This window comes from Orycteropus afer, unplaced genomic scaffold (genome assembly GCF_000298275.1).
Source record: "Orycteropus afer afer isolate SDZICR_OR568_19922 unplaced genomic scaffold, OryAfe1.0 scaffold00253, whole genome shotgun sequence".
NCBI lineage: Eukaryota > Metazoa > Chordata > Mammalia > Tubulidentata > Orycteropodidae > Orycteropus > Orycteropus afer.
Window position 1 is genome coordinate 2,528,957 of NW_006921840.1, and position 14,813 is coordinate 2,543,769.

A 14,813-nucleotide genomic window follows, 5' to 3' on the forward strand; every position below is an offset into this window, starting at 1 on the left:
AAAAATTACTTGCATGCTATATTAATGATATTGTTTGATAATTTCCACATTCTGTGGGATCACCTTTCTTTGGAATGGGTACAAATACGGATCTCTTCCAGTCAGTTGGCCAGGTAGCTGTTTTCCAAATCTCTTGGCATAGCTGAGTGAGTGCCTCCAGTGCAGCATCCATTTGTTGAAACATCTCAATGGGTATTCTGTCAATTCCTGGAGCCTTGTTCTTAGCCAATTCCTTCAGTGCAGCTTAGACCTCTTCCTTCAATACCATTGGTTCTTGAACATATGCCACCTCCTGAAATGGATGAACATCAACCAGTTCTTTTTGGTACAGTGACTCTGTGTATTCCATCCATCTTCTTTTGATGCTTCCTGGATCATTCAATATTTTGCCCGTAGAATATTTCAATATTGCAACTCGAGGCTTAAGTTTTTCCTCAGTTCTTTCAGCTTGAGCAGTGCTGAGCGCGTTCTTCCCTTTTGGTTTTCTAACTCCAGATCTTTGCATATTTCATTATAGTAATTGGCTTTGTCTGCTGGAGGTGCTCTTTGTTCAGCTCTTTTATCTTGTCATTTCTTCCATTTGCTTTAGCTACTCTCCATTCAAGGGCAAGTTTCAGTCTCTTCTGACATCTATTTTGGTCTTTTCTTCTTTTCCAGTCTTTTTAATGACCTCTTGCTTTCTTCATGAATGATGTTCTTGATGTCATCCCACAATTCTTCTGGTTTTTGGTCATTGGTGTTCAATGCATCAAATCTATTCTTCAGATGGTCTCTAAATTCAGGAGGGATATTTTCAAGGTCATATTTTGGCTCTTGTGGACTTGTTTTAACTGTCTTTGACTTCAAGTTGAACTTGCATATGAGCAGTTGATGGTCTGTTTCACAATCAGCTCCTGGCCTTGTTTGGCTGAAGATATTGAGCTTTTCCATTGCCTCTTGCCATAGATGTAGTCAATCTTATTCCTGTGTACTCCATCTGGCAAAATCCATGTATGTAGCCACCGTTTGTGTTGTTGAAGAAAGGTATTTTCAATGAATAAGTCGGTCTTGCAAAATTCTATCACGTGATCTCCAGTGTTATTTCTGTCACCAAGGCCAAATTTTCCAGATGATGTGTTGCACTGAGCAAATCTGCTGCAAAAGACCTCTTTCAAGTGCTGAAGAGCAAAGATGTCTCTTTTAAGACTAAGGTGTGCCTAACCCAAGCCATGGTGTTTTCAATAGCCTCTTATGCATGCGAAAGCTGGATGATGAAAGGAAGACCAAAGAAGAGTTGATGCCTTTGAATTATGGTGTTGGCGAAGAATACTGAAAATACCATGGGCTGCCAGTAAAACAAACTAATCTTTCCTGGAAGAAGGGCAGCCAGGATGCTCCTTGGAAGTGAGAATGGCCAGACTTCGTATCACCTACTTTGGTCATGTTGTCAGAAAGGACCACTCCCTAGAGAAGGCCATCATGCTTGGTAAAGTGGAGGGTCAACAAAAAAAAGGGGGAAAACCCTTGAGAAAATGCATTGACACAGTAGCTGCGATGATGGGCTAGGGTATAGCCAGGATTGTGAGGGTGGTACAGGACCAGGCAGTGTTTCATTCTGTTGTACATAAGGTTGCTATGAGTTGGAATCAACTCAATAGCACCTAACACCACCAACAACAGCAACATGTATGGAGGGGACCAGGACAGTCAAACAACATGGTGGCCTTTTACTCGATAGCAAGTGAGATTCCTTCTGCCTCCCACCCCATCCTGGTCCTGGCCCTGCCGCTCGAACCCCAATAGAAAGCACATGGCTGGCATCCCTCCTCCGAGTGTTCTTCACAGCTGGACATGGTGGCTTTCCTTCTCCACAGGGACGGAACTACGGATATCACCAGAACAGTCCACTGGGGCACCCCCTCCGCTTTCCAAAAGGTAGGCATTGCACCCACAACTTTCTCTACCTACACTCACCCCAGGGGAGACTCAAGCAATCACTCTGCCCAAAGCCCTTTCATTTTACAGAGGCTAAAACTGGGGCCCAGAGATGGTAAATTATTTGCCCAAGATCCCTGTTGTTGTCGTTGTTAGTTAGTTGCTGTCAAGTCACTTCCAACTCATGGTGACCCCATGTGTGCAGAGTAGAACAGCTTTTTAGGGTTTTCAAAGCTGTGAGTTTTCAGAAGTAGATTGCCAGGCCTTACTTCCGAGGCATCTCTAGGTGGGTTAATAGGCCAGTGCTTTACCATTTGTGCCAACCAGGGACTCCTGCCCAATGTCCTAGTGCCAGGAAACATTCCCTGCACTTACTCTGTAACACTTCAGATGACCAACAGTACCACAGACCAGGTTGTCCTCATCCCATTTCAATAAATCCATGAACACACCTTTGTTTAGTGCTGTCTGTGTGCCTAGTCCTCTGCTAGGTGCTGAGGGGGCAAAAAGAGAAGACAACAGCTCAGCAGGAAGGAGGAAGAAGGACATCTCAGGTGGAGAACATGCAGGAGGAAAGGGGCTGGAGGTTTGCAGGGAACAGAGAGCTGATTGCAATCTGGATGCAATAGGGAGCCTTTGGGGGTGAGGTAGGTGGGTCCCTGGGTGGGACAAGCAATTTGTGCTCGATTCCTAACTGAAAGCTTGGCAATTTGAGCCCATCTAGCAGTGATGGCAGAAGCAAACCCTGCCAATCTGTTTCTGTAAAGATTAAAACCTTTGCGAGGGGACCAGGGGCTGCGTTTATGCTTCCAGCAAGCAGAGATTGCGAGTCAAACATTGTTCTGGAAACTGAGAAAAACAATGTTGGTCAGGACTCAAGGAGCTCACAGCTCAGCAGATTGAATTTACAGCCCCAGGCTGTCCCACTGAGATGACAAGCCTGTGCTCTGTCCCTTCACCACACAGCCACAGGGAGTGACCAGGAGGAAGAGGTCACTGTCAGCCATTCCACAGATGACAGCCCTGACAGAGGAGGGCTGGCTCACCGCATTTCCAGGCCCCAACCCAAACAAAAGGCATTAAGAAAAATAAAGGATAAGGAAAGTGGGAAGGGTGCTAAGGTTTCTTTGAGTACCTCCTCTGTTGGAAGCACAGAACATGCATCAGTCTATCAAATCCTCCCAACAATTATATGAGCTAGGTACTGCTATCATCCCATTTCAAATGAGGAAACTGAGGCATAGGTTAAAGTCACTTGCCCTAAGTCTCAGAGTTGGTGACTGGCTAAGTCAGGATTCCAGCCCACAGAATCTGACTCCAAGCCCCTACTGTCACTACCATCTACATGTGTCTCCTCAGTGCATTAGAAGCTCTGGTAGCGTAGTGCCTAAGGCACTTGACTGCTAACCAGAAGTCTGGTGGTTCAAACCCACCAGCCACTCCTCAGAAGGAAGGTTGGGCAATATACTTCCATAGTGATACCACCTCGGAAACCCAAGGAGGGGTCGCTATGAGTCAGGTCCGACTCCACGGCACATAACAACAACAACAACCTCAGTGTATTATAATAACCCCTGTGGACCATCCACAGTGCCACATGGGCCAAGCCCTAGCGTTAGGAGGGTCCCCTCAGCTGCCTTTGGCCATCTTCCAGAACCTGGGTGACCACATGTGAGCATGCCTTCTCCCAATACACATGCACACACACAAGTCTGGGCCCATACATGGGCACACATACAGGTCACGTCATTCCTCCTCCTCTTGTCTTCCACGTTACCTCTTTCTATCCCCATCAGGAAGCGTATACCCGAGTGCTGATGGGAAACATTGATCTGTCCAGACTCATCTTTCCTTCTGATACCTCAGGTGGGTTTTAGAGAGCAGGTTGGACCCAGAGCCTCAGGCCGTGATTTCACTGGACCTTGGAGGGGGACGAGTGGGGGCAGGGATTATATCATCATCTCACCCATTATGTAGATGAGGCAATCCAACCCAGAGAGAAAGTGACTGCTCAAGGTCACACAGAGGGTTAGCAGGAAAGCCAGGCCTTGAACCCAAGTCCCCTGCTTCCTAATAGAATGAGGTAGCTTAGAGGTGAGGGGGTCAGTGTGGACTGACATAGTCATGGGAGGATGCCTGGAGGAAGTAGGTGCTGAAGTGCTGAGTCCTGATGGATCGGGAGAAAATGTAATAGAGTCAGCAGTCCTGGTAATGGGTACAAGGTGGAATGTGCTAGAAATAGTGAGGGGGCTGGTCTGGTCAGGGAGCACAGGTAGTGGAGCCAGTCTAGGTGCCATTGATGTCATCCATCAGCCCCTCACTACCCCAACCAAATGCCATAGTGCCATTGCATGCTTACTTGCCTCTCTCCCTAGGCACCACCCGGGGGAGGGCTGAGACCAGAGAGCAGGAAAGGGCAGCACTGACAGCACAACCCTCCAGGTGCAAGATGGACAGTTAGGGGCTCAGCTGACTGACTTGGTGCTATCTTTCTTCCAGGGCAAGTGATGGAGGTCTTTGCCCGCAGAGCATTGTGGGATGTTGGGCTCAATTATGGCCACGGAACAGGTCATGGTATTGGCAACTTCCTGTGTGTGCATGAGTGTAAGTGTCTCCTCATCACCCCCTGGGGTCCCCCCATGTGATACCCTTCTGTGAAGGAGGTAGAGCATTTCACAGGTATGGAAGTGATCAAGAACCACAGAAGTGCAGTGACTCACCCAAGGTGGAAGATTATACTCCACAGGGTAAGTGAAGAATGCTGGTAGCTGGCAAGTCCTGGTGCCTGCTCAGCATCCAAGAGGCCACCGGAGAAAGGCGTGTCAGGCTAAGATCTGGTGGTTGACTGACATAGACCCCAGAGAAATAAGAACCAGAGCCACTCTAGCCTGTACCAGCCCCATGTAGACAATGATGTGACAGAGAAATGCTGCTAGTGATGTCGGAGGATCCCCAGTTACCTGCTCTTCCCCGGGGCCTGTTGGCTTCCAAGCTGGTGAGTACAGGAGAGCTGCCACCATGCCTCAATCTCCCTTTCCAGGGCCGGTCGGATTCCAGTCCAACAACATTGCCATGGCCAAGGGCATGTTCACTTCCATTGGTATGTGGCTCTGTGGCTTCTCCAGCCCCTCCCCACCCAGAGCAGGGCTAGCCCAGGACTGCAGTCTAGGTTGTACCAGCTTTCGGAGAGCCCTGGGCCCACCACTGCCCCACTCTCACTGTTCTTCCCAGCCCCAAATGGTTCCTCCCACCCTAACCTCAAGCCCTGTCAGCCTATACCCTTTTTGCTGTTGGGAGTTGGTTCCTGCATATACATCCAGTTTCCGAAGTCTCCAATCAAATGCTGGAATAATAGGAAGATAGCACACACAGAGATGGGAGTGTCTCTAGGACTCTAGATGGGTTCTTAAGTCTTCTCTGCTGGGCTATAAGGGAGGGAGGGTGAGTCAAGAGTGTGCCTGTGGGAGATCTGAGACTCAACAGGATGACTCTGTTGAGCCAATGAACATCAACCAAGTGGCAAGTCTGCCAGAGTCAACAGCCAGGGGGAGCCAGGCAGCCAGGCCCTCTAGCCACTCATGATTGGTACAGGAAGCTGGGGGTTGGGCTTTCCCCCTGCTTAAAGCCACCAGCATCTCTGTGTCTCCCAGAACCTGGTTACTATCAGGATGGAGAATTTGGGATCCGTCTTGAAGATGTGGCCCTCGTGGTAGAAGCAAAGACCAAGGTAAAGTGCCACAGAGATGGGCTGCCGATATGAATAGCATGGCAGTGATTTTGGGGCTGTGTGGGTGTGGGGAAAGTCAAAGGAGAAGGTCATTTCATGTGTAGGCATGGATTTACTGGAAGTCTTCCTTAGCTCTGCAGGAATTCCCTAGATCAGTTTCCCAAACCTATTTACATATGAGAATCATCTGGAGAGCTTCTGGCCCTCTCCACCCCATGCCAAGTGAATCAGCACCACATAATAATCACCAGGGGAGCTTGTTAGAAATAAAGATTCGGTATAATAGCAACCAGGATGGAATACCTAGATATAAACTTAAGAGGACTTACATGGAGAAAATCTCTGCTGAGGGACATAAAAAAAGATTTAAGTAAATGGTGCTCTTTGGAAAGAAGCTTCAATACGGTGAAGGTGTCATTTCTTCTTAAATTAATCTGTAAATTCAAGGCAACTTCAATTTCAATGCTAACTGAGTATGCTTGTTACTCTACAAAATGATACCAACGTTTATTTGTAAAAATAAGCATGCTATGATAGGTAGGTAGCTAGGAAAATTCTGAAAAAGAGAAGTAAAAAGGGGAAAGTAGCCCTATTAGATATTAATACACACTATGAAGCTCCTATAACTAAAACAGTATGGCCCTGGAGATGAAATAGAGATAACAATGGAACAGAAGAGTTAGTCCTGAAATAGACCCTCTAGTTTCCATAAACTGAATAGAAATGTAGTTTATAATACAGTGACATCTCAAAGCAGTAGAGAAGAGAAGGGTCGTTCCATAAATAGGTGGGGAGAGACAACTGGCTAATCATGGAGGGGGATTTAGCAGAATAACTTTACTTTCACACCAAAATAAACTTCCTGATGGATCAAAGATTTAAAGGTAAACAGTGAAACCATAAAAGATCTAGAAGAAAACCTATATGGATTTCATTTATTATCTCAGGGTGGAAAAAAGGCTTACTATGCCAGACTCAGAAGCTGTGATGGGGAAGAGTGAGAACTCTGAATAGGAAAGTTTTGTATGGAAAAAAATACCATAAACAGAGTCAAAACATGCCTGCTGAATGTAGTACCTATGACAGAGAAAGGGTTAGCTTCCTTACTTTACCATGAGCTTTTGTAAATCAATAAGATAAAAATAGGCAAAACAGAAAAATGGACAAAAGACATGAAAAGGTAATTCACTGAAAAATCAATAGAAATGGCCCATAAACATGAAAAGATCTTAACTTCATTCTTGAATCAAAAGTTACAAATAGAAACAACAGGAGAATACCATAGCTTACCTATCCAATGGGCAAAAATTAGAGACTTAGATGATACCCAGTACTGGTGAGTGTGTAGGGAAATGGGCACTTTCACTCGCTCCTGGGGGAAATATAAATAAATTGGTGCAAACTTTCTAGAGGACAGTTTGACAGTATCTGTCAAAATACCTTGAAAAGATTGCCTGCACATTTTGTTTCCATAATCCCCTTGCCAGATAGGTACCTAATGGATGTAGTCCCAAAAGTCCACCAAGTTGCTTGTACAATGTTGAGTATAGCACTGATGGTCATAGTAAAAATTAAAAAATAAATAAATAACAGAAAACAGCCTAAGCCTCTGTAACTTGTATAAATGATGGTACATCCATATACGCTGGAATCTTTCGCAGTCCTTAAAATGGATGAGAGAGAGCCACTTGTGCTAATATGGACCACTCTCTTAAGTTTATTATTGAAGTGGGGGTGGGAGGAAGGTGCAGAGAAATGTATATAGTATGATCTATTTTGTATGAATTTTTTAAATATGTAGATATATGTGCTGTGTATGCCTAAAATGTTTTTCAGGAAGAAAACTCAGGCAGGGAGGAGACTTTGCATTTTCATTGTGCATCTTCCTGTACCTTTTGAGTTTTCTAAGCACGTGCATGTAAGGGTTCTCTGGGAGATGAGAATTAGGGGCTGTTTTTCTTATTTAAACATAAATAGATTGGATAGATTAAAACAACAACTACAACAAGCCAACAGTTGCTGTCAGGTGAGTTCTAAGTCCTGGTGGCCCCACGTGTGTCAGAGTTGAGCTGCACTCCACAGGGGTTTCAATGGCTGTTTTGTCAGAAGTCGATTGCCAGTCATTTCTTTCAAGGCCCCTCTGGGTGAACTGGAACCTCCAACTTTTAGTTACCAGCTGAGTGAGTTAACTGCACCACCTAGGGACTCCAACTAGCTAGCTAGCTAGCAGATAGATAAAGATAAATATAAAATTGGCACCAAAATTTGTTTTAAAATTATTTAAATGTAGGTTCTCAGCCTTTGCCTGGAGATTGCAGGAGGTCTGGGGCATGGGCCCTGGAATCTGCACAGTTCACATTCTCCCCAGTTGCTGACCTAAGTCTAAATTTCAGGCATCAGGAGGGAAGCACCAACAGGGGGGGGGGGGGTTGCTAAGCGGTAGAACAAGGTGCTGGCCAAGGGGGCTCCGGAAAGCTTGGGCCCACCCTGAGTCTCCAAGGCTGGCAAGGAGCATCTCCCTCCCTGCCCCACCTCAGCCTAGCTCCTCCTTCTCCCTCACTTTCCTGTTTTCCCACCTTCCCGTGGGTTCTCAGTACCCAGGAACCTACCTGACCTTTGAAGTGGTGTCCTTGGTACCCTATGACCGGAACCTCATTGATGTCAGCCTGTTGTCCCCTGAGCAGGTGAGTGCCCTTCAGCACTACCTTCTTCCCCCATCCTGGGCCTTCCCTACGTCTTCCCCTCTCCTACCCCAAGACCCTCCATCCCTTCCCCTCCTCCAGAAGGCACTTGTAGTATACACAGGACATTCCTCCCAGCTCACCAGAGACTCCAGAGCTTCTAGAACTCTCCAGCAGAGTCTGAGCCTAGGTCTCTGGGCTGTACTACTACAAGTTCCAGACCTGTAGGCCACCCCTTTGTCTCTCTGAGCTTCAGTCCCCTCTTCTGTAAAATGGGGAAAAGAATGCTGTTCTATTTACTCTCATTCCTGGGCCTGAAATCCACCCCCCACCCAAGAAAGTCACTATGACATTAAACAGCCATGGTGGGACACTTCCTCTGGAAAGCCCTGGAGAATGCCTGTGGCTGATGGTGGCTGGGGACCTGTGGGTACCTGGGTCAAGGTAGGCAGCTAGAATACTACAGCAGGGGATTGGATGGCACCAAGGACTCACCTCTTGGCAGCTCGGCCTGGGGCGGCCCTCACCCCTTTTACCCTTTGCAGCTCCAGTACCTGAACAACTACTACAAGGCCATCCGTGAGAAGGTGGGCCCAGAGCTTCAGAGGCGCCAGATGCTGGAGGAGTTCAGGTGGCTGCAGCAGCACACAGAGCCCCTGGCCGCCAGTGCCCCACACACCACCTCCTTGGCCGCTGTGTTGGCAGCCTCCACTCTTGCCACCCTCGCCTGTAATGTCTAGAAGCTCTGGTCCCCTGCTGACTCTCCACCTAGATGTGGGGCTCACTCGCTTGGCTCCCCTCACCGTGCACCATACACACCACCCAAGACCCCCCTTCCACCAGCCCATTGCCTAGAAACTATTGTCCTCGGCCTCCTTCTCCAGGACTAAGCCTAGGCCCTGGAGGCCCCGGGCAAGCCCCCTCTGAGCTTGTACACCTCACCCTTAGCTCCCACCTGCAGACCCCAGGATAGGAGGGCTGGTTGGTCCCTTCCCTCCCAGGAGTCCAGTGGTCCTAACCTGGCAGAGCCTGCTGCCAGTGCCCCTCTCTAAAACCAAGACCAATAGGGCAGTGCCCCTCTCCACAGTGGCTCATGGCCCTGGGAGAGAGTCCTACCCTGTATCCACCTGCTAGATGTAACCAGAGCTGCTCCCATCCATGCTGGCCTGGACTTTTGCTCTTTCCTTGCCCTTGAAGCCACCTCTGGCCACTGCCCACCTGTCCCCAGTCCAACAGTGGCTTCCTGGCTACAGCCACAGAGCCAAAGGAACCAGGGCTCTCTCACAGCTGTCTGTTGTGCCTATAAAAGGAGCAAGGAAGGGGTGCTGAGGCCTTTCACTTCAGACTGGCACCCCAGGGTCTGGGAAAGCAGAGGAGCAGGGGGCGGGGGAATGGCTGGAGCCACAAGGCAGCCAGGAAAGTTACCTGCCAACCAGCCCCTCTGTGTGTGAGCCCGTCTCTCAGGCTCTGTGCTGAGTGACAGGGGAGCCGTGAGGATTTGGCTGTGGGGTATGGCCCTACCAGAGATTGAGGAATATCTGTAACAGCCCCACTCAGTCACCGTCCCAGACTTCCCTGGCCTGAGTAATGCAAGTGGTTTAGACTGTTAACTCAGCAGCACCAAGAAAAAAAGAGGCCTGACAGTCTGCTTCTGTAAGATTCCAGCCAAGAAATCTCTCTGAAGCAGTTCAACTCTGTAATACATGGGGTCACCAGGAGCTGGAATCGCCTCCAGGGACACGGGTTTGTTTTGTTTTAGGTTTTTTAACTTCCCAGAGCACAGCCACAGTGACAATGCTATTAAGTCCTCCCTGCATCCTTGGATAGCCATTCATCTTGCCTGGTTTCCCCATTTTACAGACAGGAAAACTGAGCTCTAGATAGAGGGTGAGACTTGGCTACGGACACACAACGTTGGCTTGGGAGATGGTAGGGCCACAGTGGGCCCACCAGCAGCAATTTTTCTCTTCAGCACCAGGTGTAATCCATTGCCTTTCCCACACCCGCCCCTTTTGCTGATAGGGGGAGAAGAGTTTACTCCAGGGGGGCGGCTGTTAGCCACCTGGGCTTACATCCTGCTAGATGCTTAAAAGGCGCCTGCCTCAGGGTTTTGCATTGTGTCTGCTGTGTTGCCTGTTACTGTGGTTTTTGTGGTGGGGAAGGTGGGGGCGGGGATGTGAGGGTCCCGGAAGCTCACTTGTGGAGCACATGGGCTTGAGAATGTGCGTGTGAGCATGTGTGTGTGTATGTGTGTGAGCACACGCACTCACACACATGCCCAGCCAACTACCTCTAGCCTGTACTAAAGGTGTGGTGGCTGTGGAAGAGGGGAGGGAGGGGACAAAGGGGAGCCCCATGATGGGTGGACTTGTCAAGTGAAGTCCAGAAAAGTTGAAGCCAGAACCTTTGCTCAGGGGAGCACAGCCAGGGTCAGGGCTGAGATGGCAGGGGAGGAGAGAACCAAGACTATGGGGGCAGGGCACTCAGAGTCACCAGGCTGAGGAATCCACCCCAAAGACCCCCAGGCCTAGCTTGCTGGGTGTGAGGGTGACTTTCACCAGTTACCACTACCAGTGCTTGTGTGGAAAAGCCCTAGCCCTAGCCCCTTCCCTGAGGCCAGTAGTTCCCAATAGTGGGTCTGTTTGTGGAGTCTCTCATCTGCTTATCCATAAAAATAGCTAATAATAAAACTAAAGTCACTACCATCATCATCACTACCATGTACTAAGTGTTCGGTATGGACCTGGCACTGTGCTGAAAGTTTTACATGCATTTTCTCATTTGATCCACACATACACTATGAGGAATTACGTTGTTTTTTGTTTTTTTGTTTTTTGAGAAGTTGCTTTTAGCATTCCAATTTTACAGGTAAGGGAACTGAATGAGTGAGGCTTCACAGAAATGAACCAAGTCATTCAAGATCACTGATCAAGGAAATGAAAGAAACAAGATTCCAACAAGTTAGATGACTCCAGAACCCACTCTGTCAGAGAAGGTCAAGTAATATGGCTCTCACCATTTTACAGAGAGCAGCCTAGATAGTGCGATGGTTAAGTGCTTGGATGCTAACCAAAAGGTGGGTGGTTTGAAGTCATCCTGTGGCTCCGCAGAAGGACCTGGTTTGGTTATCTGCTTCTGTAAAGATTCCAGAAAACCTAAAAAAAAAAAAAATATTTCCATAGAGACAATTCCAACTCATTGTGACCCTGTAGGACAGAGTAGAACTGTCCCATAGGGTTTCCAAGGCTGTAATCTTTCAAGACTGCCACCTCTTTCTCATGCAGAGCAGCTGGTGGGTTCAAACCACCAACGTTTCAGTCAACAACTGAGAGTTTAACCACTGTACCACAGCATTGAGGATGAGGAAGGTGAGAGTCCACCAGGATCACACAGCTGGTGAGAAGCAGGGTTAGGACTCAGCTCCAACTCGTATTCCCTGTACCATACTGCCTCCCCAGGGTCTGCCAGCCCATACCTTCACCTTGGCACCCTTACACTTGCTCCTGGGGTTCTGGGAGGCCATGGGTGGAAGAGGGCACTGGGTGCCTGTCCAGGCCTTTCAGCCCGGGGCAGCTCACATGCTAGCCTTTCCTCTCTTCAGCACAAGAACCCGAGCTCTGCCTCATCTCATCCCCGTAATTTAACTGCCCCTTCCAGTCTGCCATCTTGGGATTGAGACCCTCCCCCAAGCATAGCTGCAGAAGGGGCCACAGCCACCCCCACTTCCTCCCTTCCTTGGGACCCTGATGGCCAGACTGTGGATCATGCAAGGAGAGGAGGCACACATAGCAAGACTCCACACATCGTTAGGAAATGAATATAAATACATGCCCCGTTGTCCTTCATTTTATGCTGGCAGATGGGGTTTACCAAAATTCTCCTCACCTACTGATTGCTGCTGTGGAGAGGGCCCTGTGGAAGAGCCCCTTTTCCTAGGAATTAGAATTCTGGGGTTCTAGTGCCAGCTCTGCCAGCTGTGTGGTCCTGGGCAAGTCACTTGACCTCTCTGGTCTCCAGTTACCCCTTCCGAAAAGTCCTTGTACCACATTTCTCTTGAGATTGCGGTAAGAGGCTCACTAGACCCGGATGTGACAGCCCTCCGTAAGCCAGGAAGCCACACAGACAGGAGATGATAATGCTTATTCACCAAGCACTAGTCTACCATTTGCCTCATCTCTGGAGGAGGTAAGGAAGGGATTTGGGACCCAAATATTCTGTATAAATAATCAAAACTAGAGAGGCTTTTGGTTGTTGTCAGTGCCATTGAGTCAGCCCACCTCATGGTGACCCCATGCACAACAGCATGAAACACTGCCTGGTCCCATGCCGTCCCTGTGGTCAGATGTGGGTTGGACCCTTGCTCTCCAAAGGGTTTCACTGGCTGCTTTTTGGAAGTAGATCACCAGGCCTTCCTTCCTAGTCCCTCTTAGTCTGGAAGCTCCATTGAAGCCTGTTTAGCAGCATAGCACCATACACACCTCCACTAACAGATAGGTAGTGGCTACGCATGACGTTTCTCTGGCATGGAAGGTGAGAATTCTACTCCTGAACCACCAAGGCCTCAATAAAGGCTTTTTAGGGACTATCCAACCTGTGCTTAAGGAGCTTGGTAGTGTAATGGTTAAGGCATTTGGCTGCTAACCAAAAGGTGGGTGGTTTGAAACCACCAGCCGCTCCATGGAAGAAAGATGAGGTAGTCTGCTTCCGTAAAGATTTACAACCTTGGAAAGCCAATGGGGGTCGCTGTGAGTCGGAGTCCACTCGATGGCAGTGAGTGAGAACATGTGTTTTTCCAGCTATGCTCCCCGGAGCCTGACGTTCCTCAGAAATGCCACGGGGCCTGCCAAGGAAAGCAGAGAGAGCTCCAACAAAAAGCAGCCCTTATGGCTTCCCAGAACATTTTATTTGAAGTAGTTGCAGGGCCGGTCTCCTGGGCTGTGAGCTGGCCAAGCACACAGGGCCCCTCGCTCAGAAGGGCCCACGCTTGGTTTAGTGGTCTGCTCTTGTCATCTTTAAATTCTTATTTTTTGAATGAGGGGTTCTGCATTTTCATCTTGCACTGGGCCCTGGAGATTATGTGGCTGGTGCTGGATAGGATAGGAGCTCCCTGTACCAACAAATAAACAAATACACGAGCAAATGAAAAGCTGGTTCGATTCCTCCCTTGTACAGATAGGGAAATTCAGGAGTAGCCCAGAAAGAGGAAGGGACTTCCCAAAGGTCACACGACCTGTTGGGGACAGAGCTACGATTAAATAAATCCCCAGCATCCTAAATGTGGAGTCCCTGGGTGGTACAAACGGTGAGCTCATTCAATGGTTGGAAATTCACATCCACCCAGAGGCATCTCAGAAGAAAGGCCTGGTTATCTATTTATGAAAAATCAGCCATTAAAAACCCTATGGAGCACAGTTCCACCCTGACACTCAAGTGGTCACTGTGAGTCAGAATCAACTTGATGGCAACTCATTATCCTAACTCACTCCGTTATTGCCTCTAAGGAGCTAACCAAGGTCCAAGAAGACCTGTTTGAGGTCCCACAGCAGTGACCATTGTAATGATGATAGTCCCTAGCCGCATTCTTGACACTTTAAATCCTTTTAAAAATGATACATATGCACACACATAGTCTAAAGAGTTCATTTAAAAATGACAATGGAGTTGGTCCACTCGGAAGGGGCTGGGCCGGCTACTCTTCACCCCACTAAACCACGTCAAACAGTGAATTTTACCCACTCGCTGGGCACTTCCTCAAACTGGTAGTTGGGCACTCTCAGTGCCAAAGAAATCATAGAAATAAGAAGGATTCATTAGCAACTGTTTTCTCACTGCCTATCCCTGCTGCCAATGGCTCGTCACAGCTGGGCGTGGGAGGCACTCCCGAACCCCCACCCAACCAGCCCCTACTCCGAGGCTGCCCAGCTCTTCACTTCCTTGTTTCTTTCTGAAACAGGAACTGAGCAAGTTGGTAGGATAGGTGGTTGAGAAAGCCCCTGGTGGTCCATGGCAAGGCCCAGGGTGAATCAGAAAAACTAGTTTCCCTCCCAGTGGGTCCCAGGCAGCTCTAGACCTTGTTGCTTGTCATAGCTTCTGTGTTCTAGAATAGCTGGGGCTGAGGGACCCTGATCTCAACACATGGGAGATGCGCCAGCAGGTTATGTAGCACAGCCCATATGCTCACTGCTTTGGTCTCTACTGCTAATTCCAGTGGTGTATCTAAGGAGATGGGGAGGGTGTAGACCAAACCACACCATGTGGCACCATCAATCTGGTGACACCAAAATGACTGTCTGTAACATTTTTGTGCAGTGTTTCAGCAGGAATTTATTATTTTTTATAAAAATATCCTTGAGTCAGTTTTAACCACAAAACTACTTTTCATAAGCCCAGGTTACATACATCAATATACCTATAAGACTAAAAGCAGGAGCTCTGGTGGCATAGTGCCTAAGGCATTTGACTGCTAATCAGAAGGCTGGCAGTTCAAACCC

General features: G+C 48.4%; 1 protein-coding gene across 1 annotated transcript in view; it reads left to right on the forward strand.

The window, feature by feature from the left end:
* Positions 1–9,062, forward strand: part of XPNPEP2 (X-prolyl aminopeptidase 2) — a 45,488-nt gene extending 36,426 nt beyond the window's left edge. Inside the window, exons 15-21 of the mRNA XM_007949765.2 lie at positions 1,854–1,914; positions 3,711–3,780; positions 4,414–4,518; positions 4,955–5,014; positions 5,565–5,641; positions 8,236–8,325; positions 8,868–9,062. Of these exons, the coding sequence (XP_007947956.1) occupies positions 1,854–1,914; positions 3,711–3,780; positions 4,414–4,518; positions 4,955–5,014; positions 5,565–5,641; positions 8,236–8,325; positions 8,868–9,062 (658 nt within the window). The remainder of the gene's footprint in view (positions 1–1,853; positions 1,915–3,710; positions 3,781–4,413; positions 4,519–4,954; positions 5,015–5,564; positions 5,642–8,235; positions 8,326–8,867) is intronic.
* Positions 9,063–14,813: the final 5,751 nt, after the last annotated feature.